This window comes from Artemia franciscana, chromosome 19, assembly GCF_032884065.1.
Source record: "Artemia franciscana chromosome 19, ASM3288406v1, whole genome shotgun sequence".
Taxonomy (NCBI): Eukaryota; Metazoa; Arthropoda; class Branchiopoda; order Anostraca; family Artemiidae; genus Artemia; species Artemia franciscana.
Window position 1 is genome coordinate 21975831 of NC_088881.1, and position 23110 is coordinate 21998940.

At 36.0% G+C, this 23110-nt stretch overlaps 1 protein-coding gene and 1 long non-coding RNA gene across 6 annotated transcripts in view; one reads left to right on the forward strand and one right to left on the reverse strand.

Annotated features, from left to right (window-relative positions):
* LOC136039424 (uncharacterized) overlaps positions 1-23110 on the reverse strand; it is a 64163-nt gene that overhangs the window by 17015 nt on the left and 24038 nt on the right. The window contains exon 1 of one of the 5 annotated variants that reach the window (XR_010620442.1): positions 12805-12958. The exons of 2 other annotated variants lie outside the window; for them this stretch is intronic. This is a non-coding gene — a long non-coding RNA (uncharacterized LOC136039424). Of the gene's footprint in view, positions 1-11391; positions 11520-12747; positions 12959-23110 lie in introns of those variants that run through there. 2 more of the 5 variants (XR_010620444.1, XR_010620446.1) reach the window with 2 other exon arrangements.
* Positions 18466-22943, forward strand: LOC136039418 (putative nuclease HARBI1). The gene is made up of 3 exons (XM_065723148.1): positions 18466-18495; positions 19824-19961; positions 21809-22943. The coding sequence occupies exons 2-3, from the start codon at positions 19842-19844 to the stop codon at positions 22883-22885; spliced, it is 1197 nt and encodes a 398-aa protein (XP_065579220.1). The 5' UTR covers positions 18466-18495; positions 19824-19841; the 3' UTR covers positions 22886-22943.

Consider the following 23110-nt stretch of genomic DNA (forward strand, 5'->3'; position numbering starts at 1 on the left):
GTACTTAAGTAAAAACTCTAAGGTGTACTTATTACTTGATACTTAAGTAAGATTACGAAATACTTATTACTTAAGATACTTTTAATGTACTTGTTTTTCAAATACTTTACCTTTGACACGAAAATTTTGTGTGTGCTTTGGCAATGTACAAGAAAACATCACCCTTTAGACTTAGAGTAAACTCAGATATAGCTCCATGCCCTATTTTTGGATATGAAATAAGGTATTTGTTTTTGATGAAAAAAAAATTATAGTATGATTAACACTTGGTTAAATTTTTGTTTAAAAGCTATATAAAAAAGAAAATTGAAATTATTTCACAATTCACTGGTCGACACTGAGCTAAAATCCCTTGTTTTGTGCTAAATGTTGCATACTGTAGTCCATCTGGGCTTATATTTCTGACATTAATGATTAAGTTTTGTCATCTCGTCAACTGAACCAGATTTCTACCATTTCATCATCCTCAGGACCATATTATTGGTAAAACTACTGAAGCTATGAATCTTTGCCCATCTAAATGTTGTCTGCAATAAACAAGTCTAGGGAATTCTAGCTGGATCCAATGCAGTGGTATTTTGTCAAATTCGTTCCAGCAAATTCAGGTGTTCAGACGAATCTGATTTCAGATTTGTCGCTCCATTCATAAGTTATAGGCCCTACAAAATTAAAGGGAAACTCAACTTTCTTAAGACTTGAAACCCTCTCCCCCTCGCCCTATTTGATATAGGGGTTGTGATACCAGAACTTGATATGAGCCTTGATCTTAGGCATCTTTGGTCTAGTTTTCATTCGGATCCGTTACTCCATTTGCCAGTTATACTGAATTAAACAGAAAGCTTAAATTTTTCAGGAATTAAAACCAACTCCCCCTTGTTAAATTTGAGCTAGGGTCTTTATCTCAAAACTTGATATGTGTCATGGTCTTAGGCCTCTTTGGTTCAATTTTCATTCAGGTCACTTTAGTCGCAAGTTACTCTGAATTAAACGAAAAACTGTTATTGGCAGGTGAAGCCCTCTCCCCCCTGTTTTATTTGAGCTAGGGTCTTCATCTTTCAACTTGATGTGTCTCATGATCCTTGGCACCAAATCTGGCCACCAAAATTTTCATCCAAATCTAACCAGCGGTTCTCCCCCTAAACGTGATTACACAGACGGACGGACGGACAGACAGACAGACAGATGGACGGATTTTGCAACGTCTTTGGTAACCGTGTTGGCTCATTGGATCCAAAAAAAGGAAAACAAAAGCATATCATCATGCAGGCATCATCACCTATTTGGATAGTGGAAAATATCCATCAAGATAGGTTTTTGAGATCTGTCTGTCTGTCCGCCCGTCTGTGCAATCGAGTATAGTGGGAGAACCGCCAGTCAGATTTGTATTAAAATTGAACTATTTGGATTAAAACTGAGCTTAATTAGGGCGATGGGGCTTTAAGTGTTAAAAAAAATTCGAGTTTTTCATTTAATTCACTTTAACTTGCAAATGGAGAGAAGAATTTCGATGAAAATTGAATAAAGATGCCTAAGAGTATGATATGCATTGAGTTCTGGGACGGAGACCCAAGCTTAATTAGGATGAGGGGGAGGGGGGTTTAAGTGCTAAAAAATTGAGTTTTTTGTTTGACTCAGTTTAACTTGTGAATGTAGTAATGGATCTCAATGAAATTCAAGCCAAAGATGCCAAAACCATAAGACACATAATGGTTGGAGATGAAGACCCTAGCTTAATTAAAAGGAGGGGGCTTTAAGTACTAAAAAAGTTGAGTTTTTCATTTAATTCAGTGTAACTTGCGAGATATTGATGGATCTCAGTGAAGATTGAACCAAAGGTGCCTAAGACCGTGACAAGCACCAAGTTTTGAGATGAAAACCCTAGCTCAAATAGAACGAAGGGGGGTGGGTTTTAAGTGCTGAAAAAAGCCAAGCTTTTGGTTTAATTTAGCATAACTTGCAAATGGAGCAACGGATTCAAATGAAAGCTAGACCAAAGATGACTAGGATCATGGCTCATATCGAGCTCTGATATCACAAGCCCTATTTAAAATAGGGCGAGGGGGAGGGGATTTCAAGTTTTAAGAAAGTCGAGTTTTCCTTCAGTTTAGTAGGGCCTGTAACTACTTCCACCCATGGCTTGTCAAAATCCTGGAAATAAGCCTTTTCCAAAATAAGTCATACTGAAGCCAGCCTTTAACCAAATATTCCATCCCCAGAGAAAAATTACTTTGTACGGCACTTGGTATTTACCAAGTGACATCCAGTGATCGCAAAATCTGTCGGTCTGTCAGTCCCGGTCTTGCTAATTTAGGCACTTCCAGATAAGCTAGGACGATGAAATTTGGCAGGTGTATCAGGAACCAGACCAGATTAAATTTGAAATAGTTGTTTCCCAATTCGACCATCTGGGGGCGGGGAGTGGGAGGACAAAAATTAGATCGAATCTTAATTAAATTTGATATTTAGAAGGATATCAGGTCTCAGAGCTCTTATTTTAAATTCCTACCGGATCAGGTGACATTGGAGGGAAAAACCTAAAATCTTCGAAAATGCTTAGAGTGGAGGGATCGAGATAAACTTAGTGGGAAAAATAAGCACAAGTCCTAGATACGTCATTGACATAAACAGGACGAATTCACTCTTTTTTGGGGAGTTGGGGGGAGGATTATTTCAGAAAAACTAGAAAAAATGAGGTATTTTTAACTTACGAAGGAGTGATCATATCTTGAATTTCTTCGGATGAAATTTCATATTTAGAAGGACTTTGTAACTCGGATCTCATGTTTTAAATCCCGACCGGATCCAGCGTCATTGGGATTTGGGGGGGGGGGCGAAAATCTTGGAAAACACTTAGAGTGGAGTGACCAGGATGAAACTTGGAGGGAAGAATATAAAAAAGTCCTAGATACGTGATTGACATAGCCGAAATGGATTCGCTCAGTTTGGGGGAGTTGGAGGGGGTGTTAATTCAGAAAAATTTTAAAAATTGAGGTATTTTTAATTTAAGAGCGGGTGACCGTTCGTGAGGTATTTTTGAATTTAATATTAAAGAAGGAACTCATGTCTCAGATCTTTTATTTTAAACCCCGACCAGTTCTGGTGACATTGGGGGAGAGTTGGAGGGGAAACCAGAAATTTTGGGAAACGCTTAGAGTGGAGAGATCGGGATGAAACTTGGTGGGTAGAATAAGCAAATGTCGTAGATACGTGATTGACGAAACCGGACTGGACCCACTCTCTTTGGGGTAGTTAGGGGGGGTCCAGTGCTTTGGCGAGTTTGCTACTTCTGAACGTGCTAGGACAATTAAAATTGGTAGGCGTGTCAGGGACCTGCACAAATTGACTTGATAAAGTTGATTTCCCCTATTCAACCATCTAGGGGGGGGGGCTGAAGGGAAAGGAAAAATTAAAAAAATGAAGTATTTTTAACTTGCGAGTGGGTGATCGGATCTTAATGAATTTTGATATTTAAAAGGACCTTGTGTCTCAGAGCTCTTATTTTAAATGCCGACCGGCATTAAGTCTCTGATTTTTCTCTTAAATTAATCTATTGATTCTTATAATTTTGCTAAAGCTCATGCCACATGAGCTCTTGGCTCTTCCGACCTTGTCACGAGTGCCATATGAGCTCTTATTTTATTCCTTTTTTCTCCGAAGATTTTCGACTTAGTCTCATGGTTTTTGCCACTTCATGGCGTGAAAATTGCTGCTAGAACTAGATAGGTTGCAACTTTGGCCGTATTGTCTTCCAGTATATTTAAATGTATCGTGCAAGATGCTTGCATCGTGCCTGTGTCCCCTTAAAAGTTCTGTTTCTTACGGTAATATTGGTTTGTCTTCTGTTGCATATGCAGACGGCGTTCTTCTTTTTGCCTGGACTCGCCCTGGACCAATGAACTATCTAAGATTGGACTGTCAGTTAATACGTCTAAATGCGAGTTTATTTGTTCTAATAGCCCTTATGCGGTCGCTACTTTCGTTGCTGGGACTTCAATTCTGCCATGTTCTTCTTTAGTTAGTTGGCTTGGTCTGTGTTTCGGTCCAACCACTACCTTTTCATCCCTAGTGAATCAAGCCGTGAAAAACCTACGCGTCGTTTACGGAAAAATATCCCCAAACAAAAGCTGTTACAACCGCAACAGTTTGTGCATGATTTATAACGCTTATTGTGCCCCTGTGCTTTTGTTTTTATCAGGCATGGCTCATCTATTTCGTAAGAAAAATCGCCAAACTCTACGTGCGGTTTATTTCAGATATTGCAAATTCCTCCTCCGGCTTCCTAGATGGCACCAAAACAAAAAAATAATTGCTCGATTTGGTTCAATAGATATGCCTTCTTGGATTCGGTCTTCCAGTGATGATTTATGTATATAGACTATCGTTTACGAGCCTCTGCAGCCTTTTTTTCCATATTGATACTGGTTAATTAGTCCATGTTGTCTTTTTTCAGTTAGAATTTTTTTCTTGTTGTTTATCGTTTTTGTTTATTTATAATACTCCGTACTTTGTGTTTTTTTATAATTTTACGGATAATAAGGTTCATTCATTCATTCTGCAGTTTGACCAGCCGTATGGAATGTATGGAACGATCTAGATAGGTCAGAAGTCTGAGAAAATTCGAGAGCGAGAGCGACAGCGTCGAGAGCTTCTACAAATGACGTCATTTACTATGATGGCACATCATATAAGCATTTCTTATGATATCATATAAGCATTTTCTTAGATGATGTTATGCATATTATAAATAAGATTAGTAGTAAAGAACATAGAGGTTAGGAGCAACAATCAATCCTGTATCCCTGAGAACCTTTGCTGCAGCATTTGTAGCCGCCAATGATAGAATTTTTCTTGCCAAAGCTGCAATCCATGGCAGCTGAGTAAAATATCTTTTCCAGAAGGCAATGGTTGTATAGATTGCACCAACTAGAGCAGTCTTTGATCTCCTGGCATGGTCTGATAAGCCCTGATATAAATCTACTAGACGCCGAATCACATCGTTATGTTCTGCATTGTCGTTCTGATACATTATTTGATCGAGCAGCCTCGTTTTGTTTCATGTATGATCATGAAGACATTTAGAGTTGCTGCTCTTCTGACAAAACCCAGTAGCCATATTCTCACAACTGATTGAGGTAGCTGATGCACTGACAGCACCAGTGATTACAGCCTCCTCTTCAGGCTTTTCGAGGGTCCTCTCCTCTTTGTTGTAAGTCAATAATATGAACTGTTAAATATTTATCCTATTACCTATCACCACACATGGTGGTGAAGGCAATGAACCCAACCCAACCCAATGAAGAATTGGGTTTTTATGCTGCTTCCAAACATTTAATATCCATCAAGTTTAGTTTTACCCATCACCACACATCGTGGTGAAGGCAATGAACCCAACCCAACCCAATGAAGAATTGGGTTTTTACGCTGCTTCCAAACATTTAATATCCATCAAGTTTAGTTTTACCCATCAGAAAGCTACAAACCTTAAAAGATTTGGATGATTTTTAGAAATATTAAATAAAAAAAACACAAGTTAAAACTTAAAATGAACAGAAAGTACTCCGTGTATGAAAGGGGCTGTTCCTCCCTCAACGCCCCACTCTTTACGCTAAAGTTTTACTCTTTCTCTCAATTCTACTTTATAAAACAGTAAATAACTTCAGCGTTAAGAGCGGGACGTTGAGGAAGGAGCAGCCCCTTTCATTCACGGAGAAATTTATGTTCGTTTAAAGTTTTAATGTCCGTATCCGCACCATATCCGAGTGCTCTACTATTGATATTTCCAACACCTATTAAAAAAAAAAAAAAATATGTCTTTTTTGCCAGTAGAGTACAGGTTTACTTTTTTTTGAGTGATTGTAACAAACCAATGAACCTAAGGGATTGGGAAAGGGCTTGTTTGAATGAAAACAGTAGGTTTTAGTGCCTTTTTCATGTGACCAAAAGGGTCAGAGGGCAACAACTGCAACACCTCTTTTTCCCCAAGGCGGCCAATCTCAATTTTCTGACACCAATTTGATTCTGTATAGTTAAAAAGTCCAATAACTCTGTCTTCAAGAATAGCAAGATTCCCTTGGGAATGACTAAGTTATACTATTTCCCCATTGTTAACTTATAGTATTTGTTACTGAGACATATACAGACATTTCTGGGGAGTGGGATTTCAGTGGAAAGAATCTTCCAAGTGGATCATTATGACTATAGATTTTTAAGTTTAAGTAACTATGGGCCTAGGTTTACTCTTTATTAGGTTTAAATATCACTTAATAGGCTATTAGCTCACGATAAAAATAAAACAAACATCTTACTGATAACTATACCTTTTGGAATTAGTTATGGAAAAAACTAAATAGACTATAATTTTAGAAATAGCCTAATAATAAACTCTAAGGTCGCAGAAAGCTAAAAAAAAGAAATTATTCAAAAATATATCAAGGGGGAGGGTAGAATTTCATGTGCTGCTTTATATAAATTATGAGAGATAATGAGCGTTTTGATAAAAGCTTTCTGTGAATTTTATGTAAAACTAGAATTAGGTTTTCCATATTAAAAGCAATCATCTTAAGGTCCTCTGATTCAAATTTAGAAAATAGACAAACTTTGCACATATGAAAAAAGGTCTAAAACCTTTTCAGGTTAGACCTTTGTTAGGTTTGAAAATAAGAGCTAAGAGCTCATATGGCATGAGCTCTAGGAAATTCTAAGAATCAATAGATTGATTTCAAAGGAAAATCAGACGCTTAATGTCAGTTGGGTTTTACTCTAAGAGCTCTGAGACACAAGGTACTTCTGAATATCGAAGTTCATTAAGATCACCGCTCACCCACTAATAAGCAAAAAATATCTCATTTTTCTAATTTTTCCTCTCTCTTCAGCCTCCCAAATGGTCGAATCAGGGAAAACGACTATATCAAGTCACTTTGTGCAGGTCCCTGACACATCTACCAATTTTCATCGTCCTAGCAAGTCCAGAAGCACCGAACTCGCCAAAGCACTGACCCCCTAGCTCCCCCAAAGAACAGATCCAATCCAGTTACGTCAATCACGTATCTACGACATTTGCTTATTCTACCCACCATATTTCATCCCGATCTCTCCACTCTAAGCGTTTTCAAAGATTTCCAGTTTCCCGCTCCGACTCCCTCTATGTCTCCAGATCTGGTAGGGATTTAAAATAAGAGCTTTGAGACAGGAGTTCCTTCTAAATATCAAATTTCGTTAAGATCCAGTCACCCGTTCACAAGTTAAAGTCCAGAAGCACCGAACTCACCAAAGCAATGGAAATCCCCCTCAACTCCCCCCCCCCAAAAAAAGCGGATCCGGTCCAGTTATGTCAATCACGTATCTAAAACCTGTGCTTATTCTTCCCATCGAGTTTCATCCTGATCTCTCCACTCTAAGCGTTTTCTAAGATTTTTGTTTCCCCCCTTCAACCCCTTATGTCCCTGGATCCGATTCAAATTGAAAATGGAGCAGCTGAGATATAAGATCTTTCATTATATCAAGTTTCATTAGGATATGACCACCCATTTGTAAGATAAAGATACCTCAATTTTCACGTTTTCTAAGATTTCCGGTTTCCCCTCCAACTCCCCCCAATGTCACCGGATCTGGTCGAGATTTATAATAAGAGCTCTGAAGCACAAGATCCTTTTAAATATTAAATTTCATTAAGATCTGATCACCCGTTCATACGTTGCAAGTACCTCATTTTTTCTAATTTTTCCGAATTACCCCCCCCCCCCCCGTTCCCCCAAAGAGAGCCAATTTGGTCTGGTTATGTCAATCACATATCTAGAGCTTGTAGTTATTCTTCCCACCATGTACCATCACGATCTCTCCACTCTAAGCGTTTTCCGCTTTCCCCTTCCAACTTCCCCCATATAACCGGATCCAGTCAGGATTTAAAATAAGAGTTCTGAAATACGAGGTCCTTCTAAATATCAAATTTCATTAGGATTCAGTCACCTGTTTGTAAGTTAAAAATCCCTCATTCTTTCTAATTTTTCTGAATTACCAAATTACGCCCCCCCCCTAACTCCCCCAAAGAGAGCGGATCCGATCCAGTTATGTCAATCACGTATACAGGACTTGTGCGTATTCTTCCCACCAAGTTTCATCCCGATCTCTCCACTCTAAGCGTTTTCAAAGATTTCCAGTCCCCCACCCTCAATGACACTGGATCCGGTCGGGATTTAAAATGAGAGATCTGAGTTATGAGATCCTTCTAAATATCGAATTTCATTAAGATCCAATCATCCCTTTGTAAGTTAAAAATACCTCATTTTTTCTAGTTTTTCAGAATTAACCCTCTCCCCAACTCCCCCAAAGAGAGCAGATCTGTTCCAGTTCTGTCAGTCACATATCTAGGACTTGTGCTTATTTTTCCCACCAAACTTCACCCCAATCCCTCCACTCTAACCATTTTCCAAGATTTCAGGCTTACCCCCCCCCCCCCAAAAAAAATGTAACCAAATCCAATCAGGATTTCAAATAAGAGCTCTAAGACACAATATCCTTCTAAATATAAAATTTTATTAAGATCCGGTCACCCGTTTGTAAGGTAAAAATACCCTATTTTTTCTAATTTTGAATTAATTAATTATTTTGAATTGAATTAACCACCCCCACTCCCCCCCGGATGGTCTAATCGGAGAAACGATTATTTCTAATTTAATCTGGTCTGGTCCCTGAAATGTCTGACAAATTTCATTGTCGTAGCTTATCTGGAAACGCTCAAACTAGCAAAACCAGGACAGACAGACCAAGAGAATTTGTGATTGCTATATGTCACTTGCTAAATACCAAGTGCCATAAAACTACACTGACTATACTTTTGGGAAAAAGAATAGATTACACACTCAAACATGTTGAAAATGAAGTGTTCATTTTTAAACGAAAAAGATTAATGAAACTAACAAAAGGGAGGAAAGGAGAAGAAAATAAAGCTTGAGGCAGAGCCATAGAATAATTAAGTTTCCAGCAGATTTGCTATTTAGAAATAAGAGAAAACCAACTGTTTTAGGAAATAGGTGTGTTTAGACCAAAACAAACAAGAGCTAAGAGCTCATATAGCATTTGTGACGAGGTTGGAAGAGCCAAGAGCTCATATGGTATGAGCTCTAGCAAAATTCTAAGAATCAATAGATTGCTTTAAAAGGAAAATCAGAGGCTTAATGCCGGTCAGGATTTAAAATAAGAGCTCTGAGTCACAAAGTCCTACTAAATATTAAAATTCATTAAGATCCGATCACCCACTCATAAGTTAAATATACCTCAATTTTTCTAATTTTTCCTCTCCCTTCAGTCCCCCCCCCAGATCATGTGACAACACAAATATGGTAAAACTATTTTGCTGCAAATGTCATTATTGACTGGAAGAGCCACCGGGCCAAACAATGACTGCACCCACAACTGCATCCTTCAAGTCTAGACTTGACAAAGAATATTGTACATCCACATCTGAAATTTGGAATAACCCTGGCATCTCCCCACTATAAAATGGACATTAAACCACTCAAGAATGTCCAAAGACAAGTAACCAGACTCAAACCAGCTTTGCAAGACAAGTCATATGAGGATGATTTATGTCCCTAAAACCCTCCACCCCAGTCTATCAAAGGAAGAGAAGACATACACTTGCTACTTGTAAATTGCTTGAAAACAACCTCTCAAGTCAAGTTTTCTCCTCATCCCTTTCAAGCAAAACAAGAGGTTACACAAAGAAGCTACAAGTCCCCCATTGAAACTAGTTGATTGTAACTGGGCCAATGTAGAGTGCAGGCTAACCTAGGATGCCAAACCACAGTAATGTTACGCCACCAGTAAGATGTTCTACAGGAGACTCATCACCATCATAAGGTAATTTGTGGTAATGTATATATTTGCTATATCATACAGGGATAAGACATTCACTATAGCTCTTCTATCAACAAAATAAAATGCTTGCACATAATATATAAAACTGAGGACTATAGGAATTAGATAACTCAGGCACTTCTTAATTATTAACCTTAGAAGAAAAAGCTGGTCAAACCATCCTATACCCTTCCTAAACTGCACTATTGTTCTCTTCAAACTTTGTCTACATGATGTCACAGTCTAAAAAGTAAAATACTACTAAGTATTTTACAGCCTACAGAGATCAGGCAAATGCCTCAATAATTACCAATCTCACTTGTATCACCTTTCTTGTACAGTAGTTTTATTAGGGTTTTCTTAAAATTAGTAGGTACTTCCCCCTTTTCACAACTCATATTCAAAAGTTTCAGCAACTATTGCTAACCTTGTAGCCACCATAATTGAGAAACTCATTTTCCAAATCATCAGCAACTGGGTCCTTATTAATCTTTAATGCTTTTAGAATTGCTGCTAATTCTTCCTCACAAAACAAACCTTCCTTCATATACAAGGAATTACCAACTTTTTCATTTCCTCAATAGGTATTCCTAAAACTCTATCTTAGTTTAGTACATTCTCAAAATGCTCAGACTATGTCTGTGCCTATCGGCATTTTGATTTAACATTATTCCTCAATTTTCAATTTCTATTTCTCTGGTTTTAATATTGAAAATGCAATTCATACTAGGCCTATTTGAGGAGAAATTTAAGCAATATCAATGGATTCTTTTCTAAATTCAGGAAATGTATTTTGCAGATCTTTGAACCATAATAAATCAGGATCAAGCAAAGTTGTGAATCTGAAAATGCTTTATGAACTTTATAAAGCATTTTTATTAAATGCTTTATAAAAATGCTTAATGAGCATTCATGAAAACAGGAATGCTTTATGCTTCATAAAATGCTTTATGAAGTGGAATATCTATTTTGCAAGGTTTCACTTTTATAACACAAAGTTTTTAAAGGTCATCAACAGTCAGTAAGGAGGAGAGGAAATGGAGGGGCCTGCTTCTAGATAACTTCCTAGGATATACTTTAGTCTGCAGATGTTTCTGCAAAGTTGAAAGTTGAAAGTTTCATCTACCTAACCTAACATCTAACCCCTAAGATAGCAAAAAGGGGCTAATGTAGAATTTTAACCTCATTTCAGTTTACAGAGAACCAGTCTAAACAACAGCAATGTTAACAAAGGTAAATAACACATATCTAAATAAGAGAAAGGGGATCATCTTTGAGGGTCCATAGGGGGCTTAAAATTGAATTTGTGACAAAAACAATGGGAGAGAGCATAAATAAGGCATCAATTGGTATGTTTATCTTATTTGTAAGTGATTTATGTGAACTGTTACCATGCTTATAGTGGGGATAAAATTCTAGTTTAGCTACTTTTTGCTATCTTGCAAAGGCATTGAGTTAGGAAAAATGAAACTTTCAGTATTGAATCCAAAGCTAAAAACATACTCTAACAAGGTATAGCCAAGCTTCTCTTTTTACCTGCTTCTGATTTCTAAGTCTTCAAAATTTGTCTACTTGATAGGTCTATATCTATTAAACTTTTGAAAATAAAATATTTTAAATTAATTTTATGTTATCAGTTTCTTCTTCTCTAGTTCTAGTTCTGGAAATGCAACTCCAGTTATTTGAGTAGAGTTTTAAGCCTATGAATGTTTTTACACTAAATTTAGGAAATGTAGGCTATTTGTAGATCTTTGAAACCTCATAAATTGGGATTAAGCCAAGTTATGAAGCTGAAAACAGTTTTCTTCTACTTTCTTCAAGCAGAAGTACTATTTTGCAAGATTTCACTTTTAAAACACAGATGTTTAAAAGGCCATCAAAGGTCAGTGCCCTCCAGACAGAGAATGAGCAGATATAAGTTCTTCAAAATACCTTCACAGGACATACTTTATTCTGTAGACCCATCCTTGAGTTTCACTTTCATAGCTTAACCCTTTTCTGAGAAAGAAAAAAGCAGCAAAACTAAAATTTTAAAATAGCCTAGGGGTAAAATTACAGTTTTACTAACCTTTTGCAATCTTGGAAAGAGGTTAGGTCAGGGAAATGAAACTTTGAGGGATGGGTCTACAGACTAAATAATGTCCTGAAAAGGTACTTTGAAGAAACTACCTCTACTCATTCTCTCTGGAGGGCCCTGACCTCTGATGACCTTTAAAATACTTTTGTTATAAAAGTGAAACATTGAAAATTGAGCTTCTGCTTAAATGAAGTAGGCTACAACAAAACTGTTTTCAGCTTCACAACTTTGCTCAATCCTGATTTATGAGGCTTCAAAAATCCACAAATAGGCTACATTTCCTAAATTTTGAAAATACCATCAATATGGCTCACAATACTATGGTTAAAAATGATAGGCTACTCAAATAACAGGAATTGCATTTTCAGAACTAAAACCAGAGAAAAAGAAAACTGATAGCCTAACTGAAAGTTATGTATAATGTTGTTTTGTCAAAACTTCAATAGGTATGGCCTTGACCTATCAAGTAGGCAAATTAGTAAGACATAGAAATCAGAAGAGGATAAACATGGAAGTTTGGCAATAGGCTAGCTTGCCTTTCTAGAGTATGTTTATGGCCCTAGATTCATTCTTGGGTAAATTTGTATCAAACAGTGTAACTGGCTATCATATAAAGTGAATATACCACTTGATGCCTTTTTTATGCTCTTTGCAAATATAATAATTGCTTCTATCAGAAATTCAGATCTAAGCACTTTTTGGCCTCTTAAAAATGGTAAAGTTTCATTTTTCCTAACCCCTTTTCAAGATAACAAACAGTACATATACTAGAAATTTACCAATCAAAAATCTAATGGGAGCCTAAAATAGCCTACCTATTTGAACATTTCCTTTTAAGAGACCAACTAGCCTACTTAGAAAAATTCCAATACCAAATGCAGAACAAGAGCTAAGAGTTCATATGGCACTTGTGACAAGGCAAGAAGAGCTAAGAGCCAAGAGATCATATGGTATGAGCTCTAGCGAAATTCTATGAATCAATAGATTGATTTAAAAGGAAAATCAGAGGCTTAGGGTGCGTTTGTTTACTTGTCCGATTACTAATCTGATTAATCCAAGCGTTTTTTCAGACACATATGACCTCAGAGGTTAGTCGGATTATCCCCACCAACGCTCAGGATTACTTGTCGGTGGGCTGGCACTTTATAACCCCCAAATAAAAAGATTATTTGAGGATTGTGACGTCAATGCTATATATTTTTTTAAATGGATAAACATGTGAAATCGTTAAGTCTAGAGAAAAGACAAGGAAACTGTAAATAATAGAAATAATCTTAGCTTTTCAGTGACCTGTAAGTAATATTATGCATATTCCTTAGTATCTAAAGGGTTTTTGGTGTTCTAGGCCTGTCTTGCATAGGCTAAGCTTCATAAGGAGTCAGAAGAAAAGTCTTTTTGTTATTAAAAAGGTTGATTCTTAGGGAGGCAGCTATCACATTGGTGAGTTAGTCAAATGTTATTATATCAAACAGGCCTAGTTTCTAAACCATTCTATAACTATTAGTTGGAAAAAATTTAGAATGATTAGGCCAATACCTATAGCCTTTTATATAGTCTATATTTGTTGAGATTGCTATTTAAACTGGATTTTTAAGATACAGTAGGGGTAAAATTTTACTTTAGCTACTTTTGGCTATCTTTGAAAGAGGTTAGGCTAGGAAAATGAAACTTTCAGGGATGTGTCTACAGGCTAAAGTATGTCACAGGAAGGTATTTTGAAGTACCTACTTCTACTTCTTTTCCCTCTAAAGGGTCCTGAAATTTTTGGGTGCCTTAATTTTTGGTTATCAGTTTCTTTTTCTCTGGCCTTAGTTCTTAATTATTCTGGCCTTAGACAACTCCTGTTGATTGAGCAGAACTTTAAGCCGTAACACTGTTTTTTTCTAATTCTAGAAATAATCTTTTATGCCACCTCATTATAGGTTAAATATATGGCTTATATTATTTATTCTCCATGAATTTTTGTTTTATTTGATTTCATTGATGTCAGTTGCTTTCTGTTATAAATACATTTATTTTTTACATCAAGCTTCTTGTTTTGTGAAAAAATTTGAACTGTTTTCTTTTTATATATTGTATAAAATGTAAAGGAATACCTGGCCCTTCATTTCACAGATTCAACTGAAAGTATTTGAGGCATCTTACATCAAAATTCATTTGACACATTTTAATGTTGTGTTTTTTTTTTTTTTTTAGATGACATAGGACACCATTAAAGTTTTGCATTTGCTTTGCTAAAAATTGTCTTAAAAAGTGCCAAGTTTAGAGAGTTATGATAATATTTTTCTTGCTGATGAGTATAATTTTTTTTTAAATTCCTTCTGTTTAAAGAATTTTAGACAGATTCTGAGCCAACCATGGGTATATTGTTGTCACAAATGATTCTTCTCAAATGGGCTTGTGGAAAACAAGTAGAACATATAATTTCTCTTTTTTTATTATTTCAAAACCAGAATATCACAAAACTAAGCATTAATATTGCTGATTGTACCTTAAGTAAATACAATCCCTGATGGAGTTTTGTTGATACCTGTTTAAAAATTTATTTGTCTTAATGAAATACATATTGTTTGTGGGACAGCAATGAGCAACTATGACTTGAGTTTTTTTTTTTTTTAATATTTTCTTTTTTCCAAATAATTTTTGTTCTCTGGTGACATTTGTGTTCCTTCCTAAGGGGCTGGCACTCTAGGTTGAAAATCCTTTATCCAAAGGGCACAGGTTTAATTTCTGGCATTAACAGTTTATTTGGTTTGGGACAAAGGTCAGTGATGTAACTCTGTAAGTTCAGCCAGAATTGGCCCAAACTTAACAGGTTACCTAGAGAAATCTGGGGTCAGTAAGCAGGAAGGACATGCAAAAGCATAGGATGACTGGCCCCTAGCTTCCTATTGCACTTCCTGTCTAAAGGATTACCTGGTCCTTTACTAGGCTTCTGACTTAGCCATAGGAGCTTTCTTTTAAACCTATTAAATATAAGTACAAAGGAAGAAATGTCAGTAAGGTGGTCCTTCCTTTTCAATGAGTTTTTGATGTACAGACAACAGTGTAGGTCATAAGAATTGGCTGGTGAATGTTTTGCAAGGTTTAAAAATTTAGGGCAATTGCTCAGGTTGGCAATTGAGCACAAAAGTAAAATTTTGTGAATGGTTTTTCTTTGTGAATGTTATATTTATGTCATGTCCAGAATTTTAAATATGGATTTTCGTCGCCCGAACTAGCAGTGACGTAGTTGGTCTCAGACGAATCAGATGCAGCACTTGATGGAGAGACAGAGCTCAAAACCGAAGCCGCAGAAACAAAGGTTGAACTTATAGAAGTCTTTCTGGCTAGGCTTGATGCATTATTTACACTATTTACAAGGGATATGAGTAAGTCTAGTGAACCATCGAGCGAGGGGGGGGGGAAGGACTCCCTCTCCCCGGGGGATCACGTTTTTTGACACGATGGCGCCATCACGGATGACAAGGTTTTTTTCACTGGCTGCTGCACGCCTCTTTATCTCTTCAATTAGTTCTTTCCTTCTCTGGCGGTCTTCATTGGATGCATCAGCAAAGAATGAGATACTCCCCCTCCTCTCTCTTGAGGCTTTCAATATATTCATTTTTATTTTGTAGTCATTTATAGAAAAAAGGATTGCGTTGGGTCTATCTATGGTATTTGCATTCTTACCATTAGGTAGACGTTTCAAGTTAGTAATAGCCCCGACATTAATTGAGTATTCATCTTTTAAGTAAGTTGAGATGAACTGAGCATCGTTGGTTTGCAGAAGAACGCCATAGGCAATCAGATTAAGTCGTCTTCTGTTTCTGTCTTGCTCTTGTCTCACTATTTTGCGGACGTCTGTTTCGATACGGGTAGTTATAGAGTTTTCCACAAGTTTCGGCACATCATCTATGGAAACCTTTGATTGTATAGCCGTCTCAAGCGTTTCCACCTGAGCCCTCACAGTGTCCAAAGAAGTCTGCATATCAGATCTGAAACCAGCAAACATGTCACGCATTTCACTACAATGGGATTCGAGAGTGCTTTTCACTATATTTGGAACATCAGGCTTACTGGAACCTGTTTTACATAATGGGCATGTCCAAATACTTCCAAGTCTTTCATTCATTTTGCAGAAAATGTTGTATTTGGCTGTACTCATTCCTAGACATGTTGCACAGAGCCATTTATGACATTCATCACACTGAATGGCTGGCGAGGACTCACTCAGAACACAACCAGAGACAGCACACTTATCGACTCCTTTTTCGGGTGTTGCGGGTTTTAGGCGTTTTGAGCTATTGGACGCCATAATTTCAGAATGAGTGGCAACGCTGGGCGGAAAAATTCAACACTGATAGCGCTTTATGAAGAACCGGAAGATGTGCAATTCCCTGGAGAATTGAACTGTAATGAGAAAACACTAATTCAATTTTATAAATCATATATAAGACCCCATATTGATTATGGCCTCATAGTGTATGGTGCTTGTGCTAAGACCCACATGCAAAAAATCGAAACGACACAAAATGATATAATTCGTCTTATATTTGGTCTTAGGAAACCAACAAAAACTAAGTTTCTGCTTACTGAGAGTGGACTATCACCAATAAATGAAAGAAGAAGATCTCTACTAATTAAGTACCTTACAAAAATTGAAGCCAATGATTCTCATACCCTGCATAACTGGTTAAGAAATCCATCTATGTTTAGAGGCGTTGCAAATGAATATGCAAATATCCAGAAGAAGTTCCCAGTGCCAGTAAAATCTATTGCACCCACATTCCCCCAAACCCCCCCTTGGAGTTGGTCAACCCCCATAATAAAGACTGACTTCTCAAAGTGGACCAAAGAACTTACCCCCATTTCTTTTATTCAGAAAAAATTTGCCGAAATAAATAATGTTGCTTATAAAAACTATTTCCAAATTTTTGTAGATGGGTCCAAAATGAATGAGAAAGTGGCAAGCGGAGCTTTCTTCCCAACCCATAATATCGCTTTAGGAGAGAGATTACAAGATAATTCATCTGTAATGTCTGCCGAGCTAAACGCCATAATCATGGCACTAGATTTCCTCATGGTTAATGAATATATGAAAGTTAATATTAATAATATTATAATATATTCTGATTCTTTGTCAAGCCTAGAGCTTCTTTCGTCAGCTTCTCAAAATAAGATGGATATTGACACATTTCTTTGTCTTAGGATTATTGATATTTTTGCTTCAAAAGGTATTTTAACTCATATACAGTATATTCCAAGCCACTCAGGTATAATAGGTAACCATAAGGCAGATGAAATAGCCAAAAATGCTTTAAATATTGACCAGCCAAGTGGGAGACCAATCCCCATTAGAGATATTTACCGCTGGAGATTTACAGAGGTACTGATAATTAATAAGAATCCTACCCCATCACCTTTCCCAAGTAAGCACCTTTCCAAGATTTATCATAGGATTCGGTCAGGTTCAAATGGGCTAAATTTTCAGGCATTTTCATATCAGATTCCTAATTCAAGTGGCGAAGTTCCCTCGTCCCCCCTTTGCAGGTCATGTAATCTTAAGAATGAAACAATAGATGACTGCCTATTTGAATGTAATATGCTGACGTCTGCACAGTATACCCTGCGACGTAAAATGGTAGAATGCTTCAAACACCACAAAATTCCACTAACAGCCAAGAGTCTTGCTGACCATACTCTCCCGCAGAGCACAGAGATCAATATATACTCTCTTATAATTCAACTGCTGGTATCAAAAGATATACTTCAAGAAATCTGAGCAGATACAAATCATACAAGACAAACCAGCTCCATAGCTCTGTCGATCTCACAGAGTGAGCCAAAAGGAAAAGGGCTAAATAGTATCAACTGAAAAGCCCGTCTGCTGAATAAGAAGAAGAAGAACCATAAGTCAAATGAAATAGCAAAAAATGCTTTGAATATTGACCAGCCAAGTGGGAGACCAATCCCCATTAGAGATATTTACCGCTGGAGACTTACAGAGGTACTGATAAATAATAAGAATCCTACCCTATCACCTTTCCCAAGTAAGCACCTTTCCAAGATTTATCATAGAATTCGGTCAGGTTCAAATGGGCTAAATTTTCAGGCATTTTCTTATCAGATCCCTAATTCAAGTGGCGAAGTTTCCTCGTCCCCCCTTTGCAGGTCATGTAATCTTAAGAATGAAACAATAGATCACTGCCTATTTGAATGTAATATGCTGACGTCTGCACAGTATACCCTGCGATGTAAAATGTTAGAATGCTTCAAACACCACAAAATTCCACTAACAGCCAAGAGTCTTGCTGACCATACTCTCTCGCAGAGCACAGAGATCAATATATACTCTCTTATAATTCAACTGCTGGTATCAAAAGATATACTTCAAGAAATCTGAGCAGATACAAATCATATAAGACAAACCAGCTCCATAGCTCTGTCGATTTCACAGAGTGAGCCAAAAGGAAAAGGGCTAAATAGTATTGACTGAAAAGCCCGTCTGCTGAATAAGAAGAAGAAGGAAATTAAAATGAATTGCCCAAAAGTCTAAGAGGGTGTTCCAGCTGAAAAATCAAGTAACTTTAAAGTAACTAGAGAAGTTACTTAAATTTTACATTCACCAGGAACGGCTTTTGTAGTAACTAAGGTCTTATTCAGATAGAAAAAAATATTACGACCAAGATTTGATAAAAATTTGCTTTAGACTCATTTATTCTGAACTTAGAATAACTTCCTGCGCATAAGTCCTTGTAAATATTTTAGCTAAAGCCACTGACTAGTAGAGGAAAGTCTTAGAATATTTTGGAACTGACATTGAACTCAAAAATTTTGATATACTCTAGGGGTAGGCCTATATGAACAGGATATTCTAGTTGCATGTATAAACTTGTTTGGCCTGGGTATAGTTTGAACAACCTAACCCCTTGCCAAGATTGCAAAAAGTAGCTAAACTAGAATTTTACCAGAATTAGTCTTTTCTGCATTGTTTCCTGATGGGTTAAGCTAGCCTATCCTATATTTTAGATTTGACCTACTGTGTAAAATTGACCTACTTTGTTCCCTAAAAGAAAAGCAGAATGTTGCATAAATAACTTAATGCTAAATTCATAATGGAAAAGTATTATATTTTGCAATAAATTTGTGGACATTAACCTAGATTTGATTTAAATATCTTGTTTCTATATTAATTGTTTCATATTAATGTTGTATAAATAACTTAATGCTAAATTTATAATGGGAAAGTATTAATTTTGCAATAAATTTGTGGTCATTAACCTAGATTTGATGTAAATATCCTGTTTCTATATTAATTTCAGTGCATTAGTGTCTGAGATAGCATATAGTAGAGTTGATTATTGAAACTCTTTAGAGTAGGATTATCACCTTCTGACATTCAATTGAAATATTAAGGTTAGAATTTTAGACAAGGCTAGTTAAGATTTCTAAGTGATGGCCTTTTCACTAAGCTATCTTGAAAAGTAATTAAGCTTGCTAAATGATTTTTTAGTAGTGGATCTAGGGTCCAACAGTAGCATCAAATGAAAAGGAATTCCCCTAGATTTGGCAAAATGCTTTGGGAATTTTCATTGAAATATATATATTTTGGTACATCCATCAAGGAACCCCCCCCAAATTTTCAAAATATATTCCCTTCTGCCTTCTATCCACAGTTTCGTGAATTAGCACAGCCAAAAGACTTTGCTCGTGTCCTGGATTTTGTTTTATTTATACTTGACTGATTTCAGCTTATTCATAGAAAATTGTAAGGGTTTCATGTCTGCATTTTTATAGAATTTGTGTTTTTTATTTGTTTACAGAATTTTATAGTATTTGCTTCTGAGTAGATTAAACTTGTATCAGATCACAACTTTTCACAACAATTTTAGATTTTACAATTTTACAGTTTTTTTCAAATCTTCATATGATGAGCTCTGTCAGTGGTACATCAGATGTGGCACAACGTTATTTAGTTCTACAGTTGCTTATTGATGAAATAATGGATACTGATGTAGAATCAGATGAAGATGAAGAATTGATGGTGGTAAGTTGTAATATAATATTCAATTTAACCTTGCAAGTTCTACTTTTTCTAGACACAATCTTGTATATTCAGGTATGAACAAAGTTCCAAAGTTGCCAATAGCACAATTAAACAGAATTCCAAAAGCTGCTGACACTTTAGCAGCAACTGCCAAATAGCATTACTACTTAGCTACCCCATTCTTTCTATTGTGGGGTATATTATAAATGAATGTTGGAGTGGAGATAAGTATTATGTTGACCAACCATTTGTAATTTCTTTATATTACATAGAAATAGTTTTTTAGGACTTAGAAAAAAAAATTGATTTTATTTTAAAATACAGTATTTTGTTTTGCTACAAAGTCATTTATTGTTGTAACCTGCGATTATGATGTTATTTATCATCTTGTATACAATCATTGTGAGTCTTTATTTTGATGTGTATATTTGAAGAAAAAATTTACCATACATATAGACCAACTAACCCAATAGGAACATTTTGACTAAGTACCTGACAGCCTGTACAACCAACAGGTCTCTTTTTGCTTCCTGGATTTTGGCTATGGTCTGTTTTACACTTTCTATTTAGCTCATTTTATTTTGCTGGTTAAATAGCAGAAATATTCTTTATTTTACTATGGGCTATTTTATGGTTTTCATGTAGTTATTTTCTTTTTTGCCAAGAAAGAATGTTGGTTAAATAGCAAAAATATTCATATAGACTACATCACCTGTCACTGTCTTTGTAGAATAAACTTCTAATTTCTTGGAATTAATTCTTTCAGGTTAGGCATTAATAAATTTACTCATAGATAATATTGGCCTGCAAAATTAAAGTTTCGAAAATTCCATAAAGTATTTTGCCCAGTTTCATGCTATTTGATATGTTAATTCCAAAAACTGTCCCCATTTTTCCCATGTCAGGATTTTCTTGAAAAATACATATTATTAATTTTAGCAAAAACTCATTTGGAAAAGAAACATGTTGCGCAATTTCTTATGTACTATCTGGTAACATTCGTTTTGCCCAAAGCCAATAATTTGTAATTTCTTTATATTACATAGAAATAGTTTTTTAGGTCTGAAAAAATTTTCTCATTTTATTTAAATGGCCCTTGTGTTTCAAGAGTTGCTCTTAAAGAATTGGGACAAAAGGTCAAACTGTAGCATAAAGAGCAGAGTATTGTGGAGGGGAAATCAAATCATATAACTTTTCCTAGCTAGAATTTCCTCTTTGTGGAGAATTTCTCCTGCAGAAAATTCTCCCCTCATATATTTTTTTTCCTCAGAAATACATTGATAAGCATCTTATCATTTTGGTTATGGATGCAGTTGTTGGCTTGTTGCAAAATTACAAATTTCTGATGGAACATAAACATCAACTTGTTTTTCTGAATTTACAACAAATTAGCACAAACATAAATACTTAATTTGGTGGTGTCCATTGTAATACTAAGTAACTTGCAATGATAACATCTTTGGTTTATTATACTTTACATCTAAAGACTCTGTTTCCAAGATTTGTCAGGGGCTAGTAGCTACAGTAAATTCGTCTAAATAGATTATTGGATGTGATCAAAAATTGTCCAAAAATTAGTTATCTAATATGAATCAATGTCTTTCTGTTGTAGAATTTTAGTATTTGTAGGAAGAAATAAAACAAAGCTCTTTAGAAATTATTTTGTCACATATATTGAATTATAGGGGTTAGCTGATGATGTGAATCTTTGATTTCATGTAAATTGTGTGGCCAGTAACTGTTGGGAGATGAATCAGGGTCATTAATGTTTTGCCTCAATTATAAACCACTTATAGTTTTCTTTAAGTAATATTTTGCTTAGTTTGTACATGATTTTTGTTTTCTAGGCATGTGCTACTGCTGGAGAAGCCAATGAAAAGATTTATCTATCAAAAATAAAAGGCTTTTATGAAGTAACAATCCCTGTTATGAGTGACAAAGAATTTAAGTCTCACTTCCGACTAGAGAGGGGAACAGCTGAAGCTCAGCTGCAGAAAATTAGCTCCAAACTGATGATTAAACAGGCCAATAGTGAGCCAGAAATTTGCCCCAGTAAGCAACTTTTAATTGCTTTATGGGTATGGTCAACCCCTGACAGCTATAGATCAGTCTCTCAGAGGTTTAATGTTTCAAAATCTTCTGTTGCTAGAATTTTGAGAAGAATGGCAGATGTTCTTGTTGAAATGGCATCTTCTTTCATAAAATGGCCAGAAGGACAGCATGCTCAGAATGTAAGGGAACATTTTAACAAGATGTCAGAGTTTCCAGGGGTTATTGGCTGTATTGATGGAACTCATATTCCAATACCAGCTCCTACTGAGCATAGTGATTCATATGTGAACAGAAAAGGGTACCATTCAGTTCAAATGCAAGCAGTTTGCCAACATAATTTAAAGTTTACAAATTGCTATGTTGGTCAAGTTGGCTCAGTACATGATGCTCGTGTATATAGACTTTCATACCTGGGGCAAGATATAGAAAATAATTTAACAAACTTTCCACCAGACTGTCATATTATAGGAGACAGTGCTTATCCATTGAGCCCATATCTATTAACTCCCTATCGAGAGACAGGAAATTTAACTAGATACCAGCAGAACTATAACTTCAGACACTCATCTACAAGAATGACAATTGAGAGGGCATTTGGCCATATGAAAGGTCGTTTCCGTCGCTTACAGTTTTTCCCTTCCCCAGATATTGCATTTATATGTAAGTCAGTGATTTCATGTTGTGTATTACATAACATTTGTGTGGATAACAGTGATTTGATTCCTGTTGATGCTGAAAATTACAGGGATCCAAGTTTGACTAATACTGACTTTGATGTGAGAATAGTAGAAAACCAACAGAGAGATGGAAAAAGTAAACGTGACCAAATTGCTGCAAATCTTAGGCTTTCATTCCAAGTTACTGCAACATAAGTATTTATTCCTCTTACGATTTGTTTTCCATGTTTACAAAATAAAAAGTTTTCAATTATACCTTTGGAACCAGATAGGTCAAAATAGGTACTTCAAGTATGTCATTTCAAAAAAAATTTTTTTATATCATTCTAAAGATGAGACAAAAACAAGGAAAAGGAACAAGACAGATGAATAAAGGAACATATACCATTTAAGCCCATTAAATGTAAGATAGAAAAGAAC

Bases quoted from the DNA above. Each gene is read 5' to 3' on its own strand.
- LOC136039418 (XM_065723148.1), top strand. From the start codon at position 19,842: ATGATGAGCTCTGTCAGTGGTACATCAGATGTGGCACAACGTTATTTA. The intron at 19,962-21,808 runs GTAAGTTGTAAT...TTTGTTTTCTAG, and splicing joins AAGATGAAGAATTGATGGTG to GCATGTGCTACTGCTGGAGA.